The 19,603-nt window shown below is 42.4% G+C and overlaps 1 protein-coding gene across 8 annotated transcripts in view; it reads right to left on the reverse strand.

Annotated features, from left to right (window-relative positions):
* ST3GAL4 (ST3 beta-galactoside alpha-2,3-sialyltransferase 4) overlaps positions 1-19,603 on the reverse strand; it is a 181,216-nt gene that overhangs the window by 59,398 nt on the left and 102,215 nt on the right. For 2 of the 8 annotated variants that reach the window (XM_080983930.1, XM_080983929.1), the window contains 2 exons: positions 16,585-16,711; positions 14,895-14,965 (listed from right to left, as the gene is read on the reverse strand). In XM_080983930.1, coding sequence (XP_080840056.1) covers positions 14,895-14,933 — 39 coding nt within the window. In that variant the 5' untranslated portion in view covers positions 14,934-14,965; positions 16,585-16,711. Of the gene's footprint in view, positions 1-4,325; positions 4,401-6,080; positions 6,184-14,890; positions 14,966-16,584; positions 16,712-19,603 lie in introns of those variants that run through there. The other 6 variants (XM_080983922.1, XM_080983934.1, XM_080983925.1 and 3 more) reach the window with 5 other exon arrangements.

Below are 19,603 nucleotides of genomic sequence, written 5' to 3' on the forward strand. Positions count from 1 at the left end.
AACAAACGAATAAATCCTGACCAAAACAGGAAGGGAGGGGGGACATTGGTTCATGGAAGTGTATTTTGCAAGACACAGCTTCTGGGAATCCTGGCTCAACCCTAGTTTTGCATTATATTTACTTAGCTCTGTAGGCAAAGGACAAGGCAACTTGACTGCATTTAGCTCCAACAGTTCAAAAGTCTATTCTCAAGCCACTGGCCTTAACAGGACATTACTATAGTAGAACAGCAGAGACACAGGATTCTGCAGGTGTGGTTTTAGAAAGTGGGAAGATATTTAGCAGAACAGTAGGAGTGCAAGGGACACTGTCATCCTTGCCCTGCTGTAGCACATATTTTGAAAGCCATGGAAAGCTCTTCCACAGTGCATCAGGAAGACATACAATCTCACCCAATGAGGGCTGAATAAACTTCTTTTTATTGTCTTGTACCAGGTTCAATATTTAAAAGTTATTGTTAAACAATAAAAGCAGATATTTTGCCCTTTGACATATGCAAATATATGTTCTTTCCTCCACTTTAACAGGTTTACCATTCAATCCAATAAGGAAATAGTTATATCACCTCAGTAAATTTTTACAGTGATGCAAATTTAATGCCCTGTGGGTGTGTCAGGTATGTAGGTAGCTTACCTTTTCCTTTCAGAAGTTTTACTGCTAAGTAAATAAATTTTGCTGGGATGGAGAGCTCAGTCTCTCAAGTAACATGGGAGCTGTGGGAATGTGCTATAGATCTGGAACGCAAATGATCTCAGGTTCAGTCCCTGGTGCCTTAAATCAAAAGCAGCAGATGGGAAAAGTGCCTTGCTACCTCAAGCCCTAGAAAGGCATTAATAGCCAGAATAGATAATACACAGGGCTAGATAGACCAATGATGGGACAGCTTTGTAGGCTTCTTTGACTCAGGCAGTTAATGGAAGATCCCCTTGCCCAGAGGCATTCCTTCAATACTTAAAACAGTTATGGGGAACCTTTGGCCCTCCAGGTGTTGCTGAACTACAAGTCCCATCAGCCCCAGCAAGCATAAAATCATAGAACTGTAAAGTTACCACAAGGGTCCAACCCCACTGCAATGCAAGAATCTTTTGACCAACATGGGGCTCAAACCCTCAACCCTGAGTCTCTTACTCTACCAATTGAGCTCACTCTTCTTCTTCTTCTTCATGACCCAATAGGGCGTGTTGAATTTTTCACCTTTCAAATTCCAAAAATGAGGGACACTTAAAATGTTGTAACATGACTTGGGAATTCAAAAAAATATTTTGGCTATATTAATATAATTTAGTTTTGCTTGGTGAGTAAAATATGTGTACAATTTCATAGAAGTAATTAAAAATGACTGTCAGGTACTTGCAATTATATATTATTATTATTATTATTATTATTATTATTATTATTATTATTTAGCATTACCTGACATTTTCAAAAGGTAAAATTAAAATTATCTGGTTTTCCAAAAAGTTTATTTCCTTCTTCATCAAATGTAGGCTTACCAAGCTAAATGTTGCCCAAACCCAAACATAATAGCATATTTTAATTCCTCACATCCAAAACCAGTAGAGGCAGGACTTAGCTTTATCCTCCATAAATTTGCCTAATCCTCCTTTAAGGCCATCCAAGTTGGTGGCCATCCATCACTGTCTCTTGCGGAAACAAATTCCATAGTTGAATAATACACTACACTCTTTTTCCTGTCCTTAACCTTACAACATTCACCTTCGCTAGATGTCCAGGATGTCAGGTTATGAGCAAGTGAGAACATTTTTTTGCTCTATCCATTTTCCCCATACCATGTATAATTCCATACACTTTTATCATGTTGCCTCTCTAAATTGAAAAGCCCCAAATGTTGTCATCTGTCCTCAAAGGGGAGTTGTTCCACATGCTTGATCACTTTGGTTGCCTTTTTTGGAACTTCTTCCAGCTCTACAATATCCTTTTTCGAGGTGAGGTTGATAGGAACCGTGCACTTTATTCCAATTTTGGTCAGACCATAAATTTGTGTAACAGCTGGGATAGCTCTCTTGGTAAAGCACAAGACTCTTATCTCAAGGCCATGGGTTTGAGACCCACACTGGGCAAAAGATCCCTGCACTGCAGGGTTGGACTAGATGACCCTCATGGTCCTTTCCAACTCTACAGTTCTATGATTCTACTGGTAGTTTTATTTTCAGTTCCTTTCCTAACGATCCCGAGCACTGAATTCACCTTTTCCTCAGTTGCCACACATTAATACCACCTCCATCTTTGACATCCAGAACTGAAGATTAACCCCAGCCTGAGAAACAAGGTAACGGCAGCAAGAAAAGCTCTGCTGATCCACAGGCCTGACTGGCAAGGTCCTTACCTTGTGGAGGTTGATATCTACAAAGGGAGTGTTACTTTCCTGGCCATATTACATTACATGTTTGATGTACCTACACCTGTCTACGAAAAAAGTATAGGATTACAGATTGTTTTTTCTCAGCCAACACAAGTTCTTGAAAGCCACAGTGTCTCTAAGACAGCTCCCCCGAGACTGAAAAAGTAACATCAAATGAAGCCAAATATAGGAGGCATTTCAAGGTTTAAAATGAATGGAAGCCTTCCAAAAAAATATTTCTATGCAAAGATGAAAGGGTTGGGCAGATCTCTTAGGGAAAGATTTGTTTTTGTAAATGTGCCGGGGTGGGGTAAGGAGTATGTACAACATATGCAAATAGACACACTATTAAAAAAATAATATTCCAGCTCCATTAAGGGATTGAACTATGTCCTGTAACAATGATAAAATAATTATGATGAACTCTGCGAAGAGCATTCTAACTTCACATTTCTGATTTATTCACCAGCACTTGGAGAGGTTCCAAGCCTTGTGACATTTTACTATGTTGCAATAAAACATGCGTCATTAGGTCACTTGTGGATTTACCCAGGGCAGCAGCTAACACAAACGGCATTTGGTCTATTAATTATATGACTCAAATTATTTTAAAGCTTGACATTTGTTACAGATATATATATATAGCACTGTAAGTCATCCTGACATCCTGTTTCATTAAAAAAAAAAAAAATTCTATAGGGCTGTACTGCCCAGTAATGAGCAAACTTAATTTCGCTGAGTGATGACAAATAACAATACGTCATACTTACCAATGTGGTTTGGCTACTCCACCAGTAAGCTGTTCTCCTGAACCTGAGCTCATTCTTAACAGCACATTTGGAATCCATTACCCAATAGGGATCCATTACTGACTAATGTTGTGGGGGCTGTTATGTGACCTCCCCACAACACTTATGTGAGGGGAACATGCTGGCTAGTTACAGCCCCCACTACATGGCTTCCAAGTGCATTAGAAGAGACTCTATGCACATATCTATGTATAAGTGCATGGATTTTCTCTACCTGAGGGCAGATCCTGGCTCAATCAGAGTCGTATCCCCCCATCCCGCACAGCATTACAGGTAAACATGAACAGCTCCTTCCAATGTGCTCTGAACATGCAGAGCTAGGCGCTATAGCACCAAACACCATCCTTACGCATTCCTTCAGCATGGGGGCAGTGTCATCTGAAATACACACGAGCCAAATTCACTCAGTAGGGAAACTTTTCTTGAACTTCTGAGCACTTACATCTCCAAATTAATGCCACTACCTTCACAGCAAGGTTTTTTTGCAGGGAGTAACTAATTCCTTGAGTGATAGCTCCACAATTTAGTGATACCAGCTTTTGGCCTAACTTAAGCTATCTACCCATCACCAAGATGCAAGAGCCTGCCAATGAGTAGGAAGACATCATTATTCCCCTGACCCTTTGAATATACTTCAGTGTTACAGTCCCGCAAGTGTAGTATTATCAGCTAATGAAGAGGACCCTTATTTATTTCTGATATTTATATCCCACCCTTCAATAACAACTTAGCACTCTTAGGGTAGCTTGAAAGCGTCTTTAAAAATACAAATATTATACCTAACAAACAGCAACAAAGACAACAAGGCACATGATAAAGCACAGACTTTGGTGCCACCACCAACAAAGCTCTCTCTCCTTGGTTGCCACCTGCCTTGCTTCCAGTTGCGGGGGTGCCCAGAGAGGTGTCCCAAATGTAAAACTCAGCATATGAGTGGATAAATACTGCAGTGTGTGGATGCAAGTGAAAATCTTACAACGTGTTGATTCTCATTCAATTCCACCCCCTTATGAAATCAGATCTGATTGCCTATTAAATTAAATATGCCTATGGGGCTGTCCTTGCCCTGCTCCCCACAGTTCTAGTACAGTCATGCTTACCACAGCCACATGAGCAAGAATACAGATTACAGAGCACATCAGCAAACACTTACCATACCATCAGAGATGCATGGGGAAGGGCCCTTTGCCATTATATTCTCATTCTTATACATGCCCAATTATTTTATTTTATTTTTTAAAAAAACCTTTTAGCATGTATTTTAATGACTTCAAGTTAGCAAACTCAGCTACAGCATTGCAGAAGTTGACTTTGATGGGAGAGTTCAGCTCTATGGCAAGTGTCCTTTCCCCTTGTTGAACTAGAATTGTAGGAGGGGAGAAAGGGGACGTGCTGGCTCTCTCAGTTCCCTCTGTCACGTCCCTGGCACTGTCCCAGGTTTCCTGCACTGGTTGGAGAGCAAATGTCTGCAACAGGGAAAAATGCAGCACTTCTGGAGAATCCCCACCTAGTTTAGAACCTTGAACATATGGGTTCTGAATCACACTGGAAGTTTTCCAAGGTAAAAGAGTTTCCATGCTGCAGGTATCTGGCCTTCTAATGAGTAGAGGGCAGCAGGGTCAGCAGTGGGGCCATGAGGCACACCCCTGCTAGCTCCCCCCCCCAATTGTACAAGAAGAATGATGTCTGGACAAGGCCAATGAAACCTAGTAAACTGGGTGTTCAACATCATGAAGCTGGAACTTAGCATTCAAAATATGCAGCCGGTTTTTTAAAAGCCAGAATCACAATGAAGATGCGCAGTCCACTTTCTACTTCTGTCCACAGTGACTGAGGTGTCAGACAATTCGCAACATTGCACACCATTGCAAACACCCTTCATGCGGCTTGAGCGCTGGTTAGCAAAATCCTGTGACGTCTTAAAATATCCCAAGCAGGTCCTGAAACTGGTATAGGAAATGTGTGCCTATGAACATCATCTCATGGTCCCTGCAGCCTACTTTGTTACTCGAAATGTTTACAAACAGCTGACTGGTTCATGCTGGCAAAGTGTGGGAGAGCTGTTAAAGGGCACTCCAAAAATACAAAACTCTAGTAGCAAGATGTCAGGATGAGTGTTATGCAGTAATTTCAACAGTGCACATTACAATATACTGGACATTATTCCCTTTATTTGAACCTGTGGTCACATCAGCACATGATTTCGGGGAAAGAGATTTGTGTAATCAAGCAAATAGGCTTTGCAAATAGCATTTTCCATGAGACTGAGTTGTAGCTAGGAGTGGCAGAAAATATATCTAGAAACCCTTTCAGAGAACATGTTCACTTCATAATAATAACAAATATCTAGAGAGATATCAATCAAGTCATGACTGCAGTTCATTTTTACAGCCCAGTGAGTTTGACTGATTCATTGCATGCACTGAAAGAAGAAGAAAGGACATGTTACTTAAGTGCTAGGAAGCACTGTTGTAAAGAGGAAAAAACTTCTGAAGATAAACAGAGCAAGCCTCTTGCTGGCAAGTACTAATTCATCTGTTGTCTAAATGACACTGAAAGATGGGTTTCAAAGGGAAATGTTCATTTAGCAGGAAACTAGCATAGATTTAATGGAAAAAGTAGGCCTCCAAGGTTTGCTCTCAGAAATATGTTAAGCACAGTCAACACAAGGATATTGTATAATGGTTGATTATGGGGAGCAAGCACACTCCTCAAACTTGCTGCACCAAACTGCCCAGCGTCACTATATCACTTGTCCGTAAGGATTTGATTACATGTGTGCAGCTCCTGGGATAGAAATCTGGGCCGGTTTTTAATGACACATATAAGCCACACCCATGTGCAAAATTGTGCAGAACCACCTATCTTGAACACAAATTACCTCCTGGAAAAATGTGCAACTTCTTACCTCAAGAGCACTGTGCTTTTCTTCTGTCTCTTCCATTCTTTCAAATGTTATCCTTCGGATTATAAATTATAACAGCGGAATGTCAAGGTGGCAGCTCCTGTTTGATTAATTAGGCTTTTTAAAATTTATCTGTTTATTTAAAACACACACACACACACACACACACACACGACTTCACCAACACCACCATTTAAGTTGCAAGTCAGAACCAGACCTCCATTAGGCAAGTTTTGTTTGGATGAAGTCACCATCCCTTCCTACAACGTCAAGACGAGCCAAATTCAAAGAACAAAAAAATTAACATCTTTGAATTTTTTTTATGAAGTGGCGGACACCTTAATTCTATATTGCCATCTTGCTTCCTTAAGGGTGCAAGCGAGGGCAAAACGAGACATGGTGACATTTATTTGTTGCTCTGCTTGGGGTTTTTTTTTGGTGGAGGGAACCATGGGATAGGAATTCAAACTACAGTGAGATGGAGTGCCAGCACGTCTTCTCCCAAAGAATACACAGTGCCTCCTGGCCCATCAGCCTCCATGATTCCAGAAAGGAGGTGGGGGGGGGGGAGAGACTAATGGACAGCTTCACAGAGAAGTGGGGGAACAAACCTAGGACTCATTTAACAGTCAGGAAAATAGAGGACGCAAAGCAAGAGGAACAACTCAGGTAGGTATATAATTTAAAGTCCCTTTCAAGCTACTTTAAAGTCCCTTTAAAGTCCCTTTCAAGAACTTAACTGGGTCATTGAGCAAAGTGTGCTGTTTCTACAAGCTGCCAGCATGAGTCCATATCAGGCCCCTTCTATAGAGGGGTTGGGGGCTTTAACCCTATGGTCCCAATCCATATTGAGGAGCCTATTACTGCAATCTGCATTGCAAAAAAAAAAAAAAAAAAAAAAAAAGGTTCAATCTGTTTCAGCCACTGTATGGGGAGGGGCATTTAAATAAAGCCCCACCCTACCCTAGCACTAGGGTCCCAATATGGACCCCCCACATGCACACCACTGGCCATTCGTGTTTGCGTGTGTGAAACTATACTTAATATGAGAACAATGGAATTAAAGGCACAATTAATGCTTGTGAGGCGTGGAGGCCGCTGCCCGCAAGGCCCTTTCCACCTGGCCTAGGGGGGCCAGGCCCACACTCACCCATCCCCACTGAAGAGGCTCCTCATGAGGCTGGAGGAACATAGCCCGGCTAATGTTTATTGATTTTAATATGCTGTAAACCGCTTTGAGATTTTTATTAAAAATATAAAGCGGTATAGAAATTAAAACAAACAAATAAAAATATGGACTAACCCCAAGCAAACAGGAAATGCAATCTAACAGCCAAGTTAGACACAAGAGAGCATTCAGAGTCTGGCAGACCTGACATAGGCCTGGGATACACGCTGGTGTAAGCTTTGGCTCGGCCATACACCCTGGCAGGGTACTGAATGGGCACAGCTGTGTGATGGAGGGCTGTCTGCTGAGGGCTTGAAGGGCCCTGCCCTTGCCTCTCTCCACCTGGCTTGGGGTGGGGCCTGACAGGCTTCACAAGGCCTGCGGCTGCTGCTCAGCAGAGAGGGCTCCTCTATTAAATTGTTTTTTTAATTTTTATCTGTATTGTTTTAAATTTTTATCTGTGTCGGCTGTGAGCCCTGGAAGGCCTGCACCCTGCCTTGCTGGTCTTTTCCCATCTGGCCTGGGAGAGTGGAGTGGTGACTGACTCCAGCTACAAAATCTGAGGCTGTTGAACAGATCCTTGGGCTGGAGTATTGTTTACGGGGGGGGGGAGGAGGTTGAGAGAGCTTGTTGCTAATAAACATCCACAATTTTTTTAATAGAATAGAATACACGATAGGCAAGGTAATAATATGTACCATTTTTAACATGCAGAGAAGAGGAATGTGCAGACAAACCAGAGAGGGGATCTGAGGGAAGTCTTTGTGGGGAGGAGAGGGAGGGCTGGGGGGGAATAAAAAGGGGGGAAATAATGTACAGTAGTTGATTATTTGGATTGATAATTTGTTTTGTTTAAATTAATAAAAATGTTGCCGTTATTGATATTTTTGTTGTTTTGGATCTTATGATTTATGTGGAAATTGTTTCCATTTGGTTGTACACTTTTTGATGTGTTTTATTTATTGTTTGACTTCCGTTATGTTTGTAATTATGAAAATCTTGCCGTGTTGTAAGCCGCCTTCAGCATAGTTTCAGCTATGGAAAGGCGGCATACAAATAAAATGATGATGATGATGATACCCTCCCCACCATGATATTCTCTGGACAGCTCCTTCTCCCCCCTGTCCTGCAATCTCCCCAGTCTCTGTTCTCTGTCCAGTCTCCTCAGAATCCCCTCAGAACCCGTCAGTTCCCTATGGCAGCTCCCAATAATAATAATAATAGTGATTTAATAATAGTAATTATTATTATTTATGACTTGTCCCCCACCCATCTGACTGGGCTGTCTCAGCCACTCGGGTGGCTTCCAACAGAATATAACAAAAGACAATGGCTAATTAAATAGAAAAAAGTAAATAGCAGTTGTGACTGGCCTGATCTAGGCTACAACTGGGGGAAAGGGGTTAAACTCCCCAGCAACCTGCCCTGCAAGCCCAGGTCCTGATCTGGATCAGACCTTTGTGCTTGCTATTCACTTTAAAAAACAAACAAAAAAACAAATTGCTAATTGTGTAAATGGCTTCATATCTAGTTTCTACCCTAAATGTTGTAATGCCCCATGAATAATAAGAAATTTGTATGGTAAACAAAGTATAAATATTCTACAAAACTAAAATACTGTAGGTAATTATTCTGTGACTCCCAAGAAGTGTCTAAGCACTCCTACAAAACTACAGTCGATGATAATTACATGGGTGAATCCATGAAAGAGATGAGCTGGTTTAAAATGTGCTTCAGATATGTAGCATGTAGCAAATTTTGACACATGCATCAGGGTCCTATTAATAAGGTAATATTATAATATAATCTGGTAATATGCAGGTTATTGCCCTCTGAACACAGGGATATTGCATTTCTAGCTATTATGGCTATAAACAATGATAAATATACCTTCCACAAATATATCTAATTCATGCTAGTGATTGGCTGTCATAGCCTCTTTAAGCTATTAATGTTGCAGGTTAACTGTGAATTGGGTGAAGTGGTACTAATCCCCCCACTTTATGCTTATCTAAAATGTAATCCACAATAAGGCTGGGAGTATTTAAGTAATGTTCCCATAAGAACAGACTCAGTTTGCACACAATGTTAGTGCAAACATGCAGACTCCTGTTGAGCAGATTGCAACCACTTTTCCAGCAACACATGTTAAACAGCATGTTATGCTGTTTTATTATTGCCCCTTGGACTGAGGGAATTCCATTTGTATGAAGGGCACTTCTAAAATATTTTAAATAAATAAATATTCCCCTTTTTTGAGAAAGGAAGGATCAGCCAAAGATCCTGTATGGTCAAGATGACAGATCAGATCAGTGCCAAAGGTGAGATCCTTCTAATCAACAAAACTATAACAGAATCTCAACAGCTTACAGGTAAGTTCACTTTCCTCTTCAGAAGGCTAGTCCGTGGGCTGCATTGCTCCCTCCCATGTGCAATTTTACTTGATCTCTGAAAACTGTAACCAATGGTAATTTAGGCATGGTTGAGAAAAAATTGCTGAGGATAAGGAATAGAAAAGTTTTGTCAAGTAGACAAAAAAATCCCACATGTTCTGATACACTGCTTAACATGCAGTGCCCCCTATATACACATGCTCTGTAACTCTGACTCCTCAACTGTCAGGTTGTACCAAGTTTCATTACAGAGCCTGACTGCTTGCCAATGGGTAGGGTTACAACTTACTCCCATGGATTCCAGACCTTCATCACAAGAAAAGCGACCGTTCTCCCGCCACAAGCTGGCCACCCTTTGTGACTACCAGCACTGTAATCTCAAACAAACAAGTTTCCCCTATTCCCAAGCAGCTACTAAAATGTCTTTTATCTGCCATAGTTTTCTGCACAAATCACTACCTTAACAAGACACCTCCCACACACTGCAAAAGGCCACTTTCACACAAAAGTAGGCTTCTGCCTTACCTGAGGTGTCTTAGCTGTGCTACTCTGCGTGCAGGTGATCTTTTCAGCGGTCCAGCTACACCTGCAGCCTGACTGCTTGCTGGATACCCCCTCCTTGTGTTTATCATAGTTACCTTGTTTACAGCTGCAACCTTTCCACAGGGAGTCAGCAACTGGGGAAAATTTCACAGCCGAGGGACGCACACACGTGCGCACACACACAACACACTCATAGCAGCACTGTAAAGGCTGCCTTTGGACACCACGTTTGCAATGGCTACAAAGATATGCTAATACAGGCAGTTATCTGACCAGGGATCTGGGGATGTAGTAAGCCAAAGGCTGAAAACTTTAACTGATTAACTGGTGTGGTTAAATAAAGAAAGCTCTGAAACCTGCCCCTTGCGATTTGTTGGCAGCAGGGGTGGCCATAAGCAAAAAGCCACAAAGGTTTAAGGAAAAAATTGTGACATTAAAAGACTGCCTTCCCTGCAAGCCACAGGAACCCATGAGCTCTCACCCCTGTACACCAAATCAGATGGCCTTTAAAATAGTTTCTCCTTCTAACTCAAAGGTGAGGAACCTTTTGTCATCAGTGTAGGCTGGTGGTGCAGAGGCAAAAATGAGTGGAGCAACGAATGGAAATACTATCTTCGTACAGTAGGCTAGTTTCTGCTTACACTCGCACAGTGCTCTCTGCCTTTCATTCATTCAGGCAAGCAAGCAAGCAAGAGGCATTGTCAGACCGGAAGGACACATTCCAGCCAGGCAAAAACAGAAACAAAAACCCATTTATGCAAGATGCAAAACAACAACAACCCAAATCAATATCTTTGTCTTCAGCACCTTCAAGTAAACAGCATCTGTTATCTAAGAACTTTAACAAAAAGCACTGAATTTAGAAGATACTTTCATAGATTTGCAAGCAAGCTTGAGTTAGGAAGAGAATTCTAGAGTCCCACTGCCCTCCTGAAATTAATTTAATCTTTATTTGCTACTTGCACCACTTGCCTGGAGGTAACATAGAAGGGGGAATGAAAGCCACATCAACCAACAAGGGTTCCTCATCACATGCATGAACCTTTGCTATTCACTCTCAAGAAGCATTATTTAAGCTGACAGACTCTTTACTTCCTGTCCTGTGTCCAATGTATTAAAAATGGGTGTGCACATACCTGTTAACGGCTTTTGATGACAGCTGTGTCTACTTTCATGGGTGGATTTTCAAGCAGTGTAACATTGCAGAGCATGTGAACCAAGAAAAGCTCTGCCACCAAATTACCAAGAAAGGTGCACACATGCAGAGCAATTGAATCTCCTCAAGTGCCTTTTTTTAACATGCACTTCTGGCATTCAACAGCCACACCTGTACCAAAGTCCTCTGGCTCTAACGCCCTCGAGAAAAGAGCATGTTCACATATGCAAATAGCTTAGCTTGAATATACCCAGAATATCTTATCTAGCAGTGCTATACTTCCCTCTCATATTAGGGTGGAGTACAGAAATACAGTGGGCGCTCAGGATGTGAACGTGATCCGTGTGGGGAGCACGTTCGCAACCCGCAGTGCCGTGTCTGCACAAGTACGGGTTGTGATTCGGCGATTCTGCACATGCGCAAAGCACGATTTAGTGCTTCTGCGCATGCGCGACCGCCAAAACCCGGAAGTAACCCGTTCCGGTACTTCCAGGTTTTGGCACATCCGTAACTTGAAAAAACACAACCTGAAGCATCTGTAGCCCGAGGTATAACTGTATAAGAACACAATAAAGCAGCATAAAAAAACTGCACAGGGCTGTCAGCATAAAAGAGTCTTTGAAACTATGCAATATATGTAAGTTTAGGTGCTAATACCACAACTAATAATGCCCTACGCCCAGTGCTGGATTTATGTATAAGCTAAACAAGCTATAGCTTAGGGCCCCACTCTATTGGGGGGCCCAAAAATATTAAAGGGGAAAAAACTGGATGTACATTTCCAAAATATAAGATAAAAAACAAATAAAATAAAACCTGCATACAGCAACAGTGTTTTGTGTTGTGTAGGCTCCTATTCTGTTATGTGCAAATGGCTTTAGATACCTATTAGGTCCATAAACAGCATATAGCATATATTCAACACAAAAAAGCAACAATTTGTTGTTGACAAAGGACAGCTGGACATATAAAGGGCCCCATTACCTTCAGTAGCTTAGGGTCTCATCAAACCTAAATCAGCTGCAATTTTGCTCAGATGTTTCACACAGAGCCATCAAAAGAGTCACTAGGAGAGGACAGGGAGGAAACGAGCTACAATGGTGCCACTTATTTGGCAGAAGGAAAATTAAATATGCCTATTCTTGGACTGCATCTTAAAATACTTGGGATAAGCAGCAGCACCTAGTTCAAGATTCATAACATTACTAAAAAAAAAAGTTAGTTTTTTATTTTCTTGTTACAAAATCGTACACACTTAAATAATACAACATGACAAAAAAAATGGGTCACGGGCGGGGTAAAATACTAATAACTAACAAAATTTTGTGTTTTCAATGCATCCATAAACATGCACCAAACGAAGGAATAAAAGTGTGTTTACTTTTTACCAACATGTTAGCTAAAAGGTGTTAAGTGGTAACAAAATAATCATTAAGTGATCATTAATAAGGGTCATCGTTCCAACAGCAATATGTACCCATTACCATGCAATAAAGAAACCAAAAGGTATCATATGCCAAGTCGACACTGAATAGGCGGATGTTTCAAGGATCTACATCGCTACAACACAGGAATGCTAATTCTGTGGCAAAAGCTCTGAAGCGATAACAATCACATGTTGGAAGCTCTTGTTATTGGATTCCAAATACAACCCTAGTACTGATGTAAACACTAATAATCTCCCAAGCAGAGTTAGGATATTGGGAGCGTAAACCAGACTCACACAGATCTCCATTCTCTTACCTGTGCTAATTCCACCTTCCCTTCTCTCGTTAGGGTTAATTATGGTGCAGCATTACCTGAATGGGCACTAGCCATGGTTAGTGCAAGCCAGCAGCTTTGAACTCTGGTTTCAACCACTGGTTTAAAAGCCAACAATCCTAAATACTGCTGTAGATAGTGCAGCATCACCATAAATACTAACTCCAGAAGCAAGCTCCCTATTTCCTAACCATGGTTGCCTGAGTCTGCAAGAAGCTTCCATCCTCATGACCATGGCTATGTCTGCATCAAGAGGTCAGCGCTTCAAGGCTACCTATTTCTAAGCACAAAACCTTTGTTTGCAAGTGTAAATTGTGAATAAAGTTCTAATATTCTTACATTTAAACCCAGGACATTCCACAAACATTTTTTTTTCTTGCAACACATGCTAATAATACTTTATTTATTTATATCCCACCCTTCCTCCCAAATGGCAAACACACAGGTGATAAAACAATCAAAACATTTTAAAACAATGCCAATACAGACTGGGAATGATCTCTACTTTAAAATGCTTGCTGAAAGAGGAAGGTCTTCATTAGGTGCTGAAAAAACAACTGAGATGGTGCCTATCTAATCTTTAACAGGAATATCAGACATATAGTTTTAAAAGTACTCTAAAATGCAGTTTAATCTGTTTTTAAAATCCAGTGGCGTGAATGCTAAACTTAGGGATGTGAAGATACCTGAATAACCACTGACTACTTTAAAAAGACAACAACTGGTATAATAGAGAAGAGACCAAACTGTTAGGAAGTTCCTGGTTTAGAAATCACTTCTGCTATGAACTCACTACGTAGCCTTAAGCAAGCTGCTATTTCCTCTTCCAGCCTCAATCCCTCAGTCTGTAAAATGGGCACAGTAAGGGATAAACTCTGTAACACAGCTGAGATGTGAGATTTTTATCTCCTGGGTCTCTTTTAATTTTGGCAAATAGCTTCCAAGAGTGGGCGGAGGGAATCCCCATCCCCACTAATATTTGCCACAGTGTGGGAAGCCTCTATGTACGCAGCCTGCATATGTACATTTCTCTAGCAGGGAGAAGAAGGACAGAGTGGGACTCCTTTGCCATCAACCTGGCTCCAAATTAAGAAAGGAAGGACACAACATTCATTGTCTTCTGGTTTCTAACGTTCAAGCTGTGAATGCTGCTCTTTAAGTAGTGAATACAGCACCACCCACCAACCAAGCAGAACCAAGTAGAGCACTCTTGGTGAAAACCCCAAGGCTTGCAGGGTGGGGGGGAGACTCTTAAGGGGGGGGGCAAAACAACCCCATGAGGGCTGGTTTTTGGGGAGGGGATTAGAATGGAGTTGAATGGAATCCTGAACAGGAGCTGTATATGCACCATACATCTAGGGCATGCTTAAAACACATTGCTTCCCCCAAAGAATCCTGGGAAGTTGTTCACAACTTACAGAGTTACAAATCCCAGCACCCTTAACAAACTACAGTTCCCAGAATTCTTTAGGGGGGGGAGTCATGTCCTATAAATGTAGGACAGTTTTATTGCGGTTCCCACTTAGTACGTGTTAATTCCAAACAGGGTCCCAACTGGCTTTAAGAAACCTGGCTATATTTGCAATGGAGAGACACTTGGTTATCACCTCAGTACAGCGAAATATATGACACAGAGGTGAACTGTGATCTGCTTCCAAAGCACACCACATGCCCATCGTAGAGAGAAATAAAATTGGGAGAGAGAAACACATTGCTGTCCCATTTCACACGTCTCCATGCTTCCTAATCACCATCGAGCTACCATATAACGCAACTTTAAAACTTTACTTACTTACAGTCCTCTCCTTCCCAAACCAAGACAGCATCACCTCCATGGGCTGGGAATCTACAATCCCATTTTTTTTGTCTGTGGAGAAATAAACAAAGAAAAATGCAAATGAATTGGGCAGGCAGTAAAATACAGTAAATAAATGAAATGGGCAGTTGAGTGTTGCTTTAGGAATCTGCCTCATACTGAGCCAGAACCATTGGTCAATCTAGTTCAGCATTTCCTACACTGACTGGCAGCAGCTCTCCAGGGCTTCAAGCAAGAGTCTTTCTCCCAGTCCTACTGGGGGATGCCAGGGATTGAACCCACAACCTTCTGCATGCAAGTCAAATGTTCTACCACTAAGCTCCGTCCCTTAGCACAGTACACATTCAAGCTGAGGTTGAATTTACATAAACCTTTCAATAAGTCTTGGCGTTTGATGGCTTTTGGGGTGTTGCAACTGGACACAAGGAGAATACCCCTTTGTAGAAATGGGCTTAGGGGGGAGGAGGCAGAAGGGACAGGAAACACAAAGGAATCTGTGTTTCTTGTTTCTTCTTTTGTTTAAAACATTCCCAGAGAGGCTCCAGAAATGGAGACAGAACATGAATCTCACCACAGGTAGAAGAGTTTCTCATGGGTTAAGTCACAAATCTGGATAAAAGACAAAAGGATAGGTAACTGCTTGCCCAAACAGCCAGTTGCAATTCAACCCATGTTTTGTGATAACTCATATCCTGCCATGCTGAAAAGCTTGTGGGAACTGGTCTCAGCGTGCCACAAAAAAAATGAGAGAAGAGGGGGAAAGTGGGATGCTTATGGAATTTGCACCTACCAGATTCTGACCTGGATTGAGAAGTTCTGCCACATGGCATAAGTTTACCAGAGCAGAGCTCAAGTTGCCAGATTCCATAACTGTTTGTAAGACCATGAGAAGAACCCACTGGATCAGGTCAACAACCCCTCTTATCCAGCATCCTGTTCTCACAGTGGCTCAACAGATGCTCACGAGAAGCCCAAAAGCAGTACCTGAGAGCATCAGCTCTCTAAGCATTAGCATTCTGGGGCATCCTGCCTCTGACAGTGGACGTGGAAAATAGCCATCCTTGCTAGTAGCCCTTGATAGCCTGTAGACTGCACCCCAATAACCACTGTCTGTGTAGCACATTTTAAAGTATCAGCTATGATGACAACCTCTTCTTCAACCATTCCCTCTGAGGCCACTGTGCAATTAGCTGCAAAGACTGCATAAAGGATTTATTTGTATTGTAAACAGGAACGTTTACATCCTGATAAGGCACTAAAACTCTACATAGCTGCAATCCTATCAGTCATCACTTGGCCTGGCCTCTGGAACAAGGGATATGGTGGTTTTAATCAGAGAATCACAGCTTTTGTTATACTTTGGCCTGCATGGTTGACTGAGGGAAGGGGTGGAAATAGCTTCTACTAGATGAACCAAGTAAGCAGTCAATGTCTACATATATCTAGGTAGCCTACTGAGTCTCCCTGTCTATTCCTACCAATTCCAACTCAAAGAGCCATGGTGAAACCTTTCTCTCTGTGAGGTTTTCCTGCCAACACCCTAGTAGACATCGTCCAGATGAGGCAGGCAGGCAGACAACATTTAATAAAGCATATCCAGATGGCGCCAATGCAGTTGTCATTGGAAAGACGTCCATTCATTCCAGTAACTACCAACAATCTCTGCTTACCCCTCCTTGCACACTATGCAATGCAGTGGTGTCGAGCAGCTGCAGGACTCCTGATTTCTCCTTCCAGCTGCACTAGGGGGAAACTTTGGGCAAGATTATGAGACTCTCTGTGCCTCAGGTTCCCCATCTGTAAAAGAGAAACAATAACAATGCTATGTACTTCAAAGGGATGCTGCAAGGCTTCATTACATAGTTGCTTCCAACATCATTAGGAGGCAGCCGTATTTTCACATACTTGGGTGGCTATTACTTTTGCTGCATACTTTGGAGTACATTAAACAGAAAGCAAATAAAATCTGCTTATCGCATGGGCACAGATCAGCTGTCATAAGGTGAAGAGGGGGAGAGTCAGCCTAGACTAATAACAGTGACACACTGACTGGGATTGCCACCCTTTCCAACGGGTCCTGCTCCATCCTGTTCCTTCAATAGCAGCCTGAGAATATTGTAGCCAAAACAGGACTACCGAGGGGGTGGGGAGGAATATCAACATGCTAAAGGGAACTCCAAGGTTTGCAGAACCATTAAAAAAGTGTTTAGAAAAACACACCTGAGGTGCAAAATAATAATTTAAAAGATTAAATAATAATTATTATTTTATAGTCCAATGAGGAAGGGGCATGTTCAATAACTACAAAATGTTAAGTGTGAACTGGTGAAAAGAAAAATGGAAAAGGGAGGTAGGAGAAGGAATGGAAAGGAGCATGTCCGCTTCCACAGGACCATGTGTCTTCTATCTATTTTCTTTTGGGGGGGTATTTGTAGATTTTCAGGGGGCCAGCCAATTTGAAGAATTTTAAAGCGAGAGTGCAAAGAGTGCCCCCCCCTCAAAAAACCTTATTTAACAACAACAGCAAAGCCTTACCACAACTTCAAACATAGCTCAGCATTATTTCTAAACTCACACAGGCAACAGTCCGCCTTAATTATGACTAGTTGATTCAAGCCATAGGTTATAAACCTGGCTTGTCTGAACTAACCATAGTTTATGATAAACCACAGTTTAGGATCCAGGCATAACACTAAACTGTGGTTAGTTGAAATTGGTAGCAAAAGTTTCTGATCTCCTTGCAGCCATGGCAGAGAGGGAACATACCTGAACAAGCATAAGAAACACACACCCAAACCATAAGCTCGTGCTGCTTTAATTCTGTCAAAGGAGACCAAGGCGGAATGCCTGGTTTTGTTGGTTTTAAATGTTGTTTTAAAGGCGGAGGTATCGTTTTCATTTGTTTTTAAAGTTGTCAGTTACCTCAGAAGCTTTTAAGCAGAAAGGTGGATAGATTTAAAAACAACAAGGCTACCAACAATGTTTCCCGATACCTGAAAGAGGAGTCCTGCTCTCCCTCATGTCTACTGCTGAAGTTTACCCACAAGAACCTGCCAAAGTTTTATAATCTCTCCCCAACACCTTCTGAAGTGGGTGGTGGCAGGAAAAAGGGCCTTTTTCTGTTGCGGTGCGCCAGCTGTGGAACATTTTCCCCAAGGAGCCTTGCTAGGTACCACTCCCAGTTTCGTTCCAGGGCCAGCCAGCGAAGTCCTCCTTCTTCCACCCAGGCCTGATCAACTTTTTGGTCTCCTTACAATTTTGCTCTGACACTATGCCACACTGCTGTTGCTATTAGTTGGTGTTTATAAAAATGTCAACTATTCTGAAAGTCCCCGGGCTTAAGAGCAGGAGAACAAGGATATGTGATAAGTAGTTCCCTCACCACCCAGTGAATCACCAAGCTGCAATCAAAGAAAACAAGCAGTCTCTCTCCAAAACCTGAGGAGAGAAGTGACACGGCTTCATGCAGAAATGCCTTTGGCAGCTTTTGCTAAGGCTCGCTGCATCAAAGGCAGTCAGCCAAAGCAATCTCAAGAGCACAGCAGGGCTCGACGGCTCCAGCGTGGAATGGCAGGACACAGAACGGCTCATTGCCCCAGCCGCACTCTCACTTTGTGCAAACTGCATGCTAAGTCCTACTCAGTTTAAAAGAGGCTCAGGTGGATCCTGACACCCTAATAAGTCACCGAATTATAATGCCGGGTCACAACGAGAGGCAGCTGGCTGGTGACCTCCAGCCCAAATAAAGCGTTTAGGTAGTGTAACGGCCCAAAGGGAATATATCCCTTCATTTTACATTCATTCTATCTGGGCTTGCTGTTTCTATGTCTATTGAGTTACTGGAGATATTTTACATTTATTTTTATCTACTTGTAAGCTCCCTGCAAAGGGACGCAGGTGGCACTGTGGGTTAAACCACAGAGCCTAGGATTTGCCGATCAGAAGGTCGGTGGTTCGAATCCCCACGACGGGGTGAGCTCCCGTTGCTTGGTCCCTGCTCCTGCCAACCTAGCAGTTCAAAAGCACATCAAAGTGCAAGTAGATAAATAGGTACCGCTCCGGCGGGAAGGTAAACGGCGTTTCCGTGCGCTGCTCTGATTCGCCAGAAGCGGCTTAGTCATGCCGGCCACATGACCTGGAAGCTGTACAGCTCCCTCGGCCAATAAAGCGAGATGAGCGCTGCAACCCCAGACTCGGTCACGACTGGACCTAATGGTCAGGGGTCCCTTTACCTTTACCTTTAAGCTCCCTGCAAACCTGGCAGGGTTAAAAACTGAGATATGAAAGCTAGGAGCTAAATGGAACCTTAAACCTAGGTTATGGGTGCAAAAATGGAATGTCTAGGGGAGCTTTTTTATAACAAGAATACAAAGCTGAAAATGAATGAGCTGCAGCTAAAATATTATGTTCATTTTTCACATGGGCTAGTAGTCATTCCCCTGCCCACCCCTCTAATATTCTTAAGGGGGCCTCTTCTCCAGTCTTCAGAGAGTAGCTGGAAGTGGGGAGGCAGAAAAGGGTCCGCCTTTCCTTCCACTTTGCAGATTTAATCTGAAATATTAAGTGCAGTATTGTGTCCAGAGCTCAGAAGCTGCTCGCACTAATGAAATTCCCTGTCGCAAAATGCACCTAGAACATGGGTAGGCAAACTAAGGCCCGGGGGCTGGATCTGGCCCAATTGCCTTCTAA

This window comes from Podarcis pityusensis, assembly GCF_964106645.2.
Source record: "Podarcis pityusensis genome assembly, chromosome: 15".
Taxonomy (NCBI): Eukaryota; Metazoa; Chordata; class Lepidosauria; order Squamata; family Lacertidae; genus Podarcis; species Podarcis pityusensis.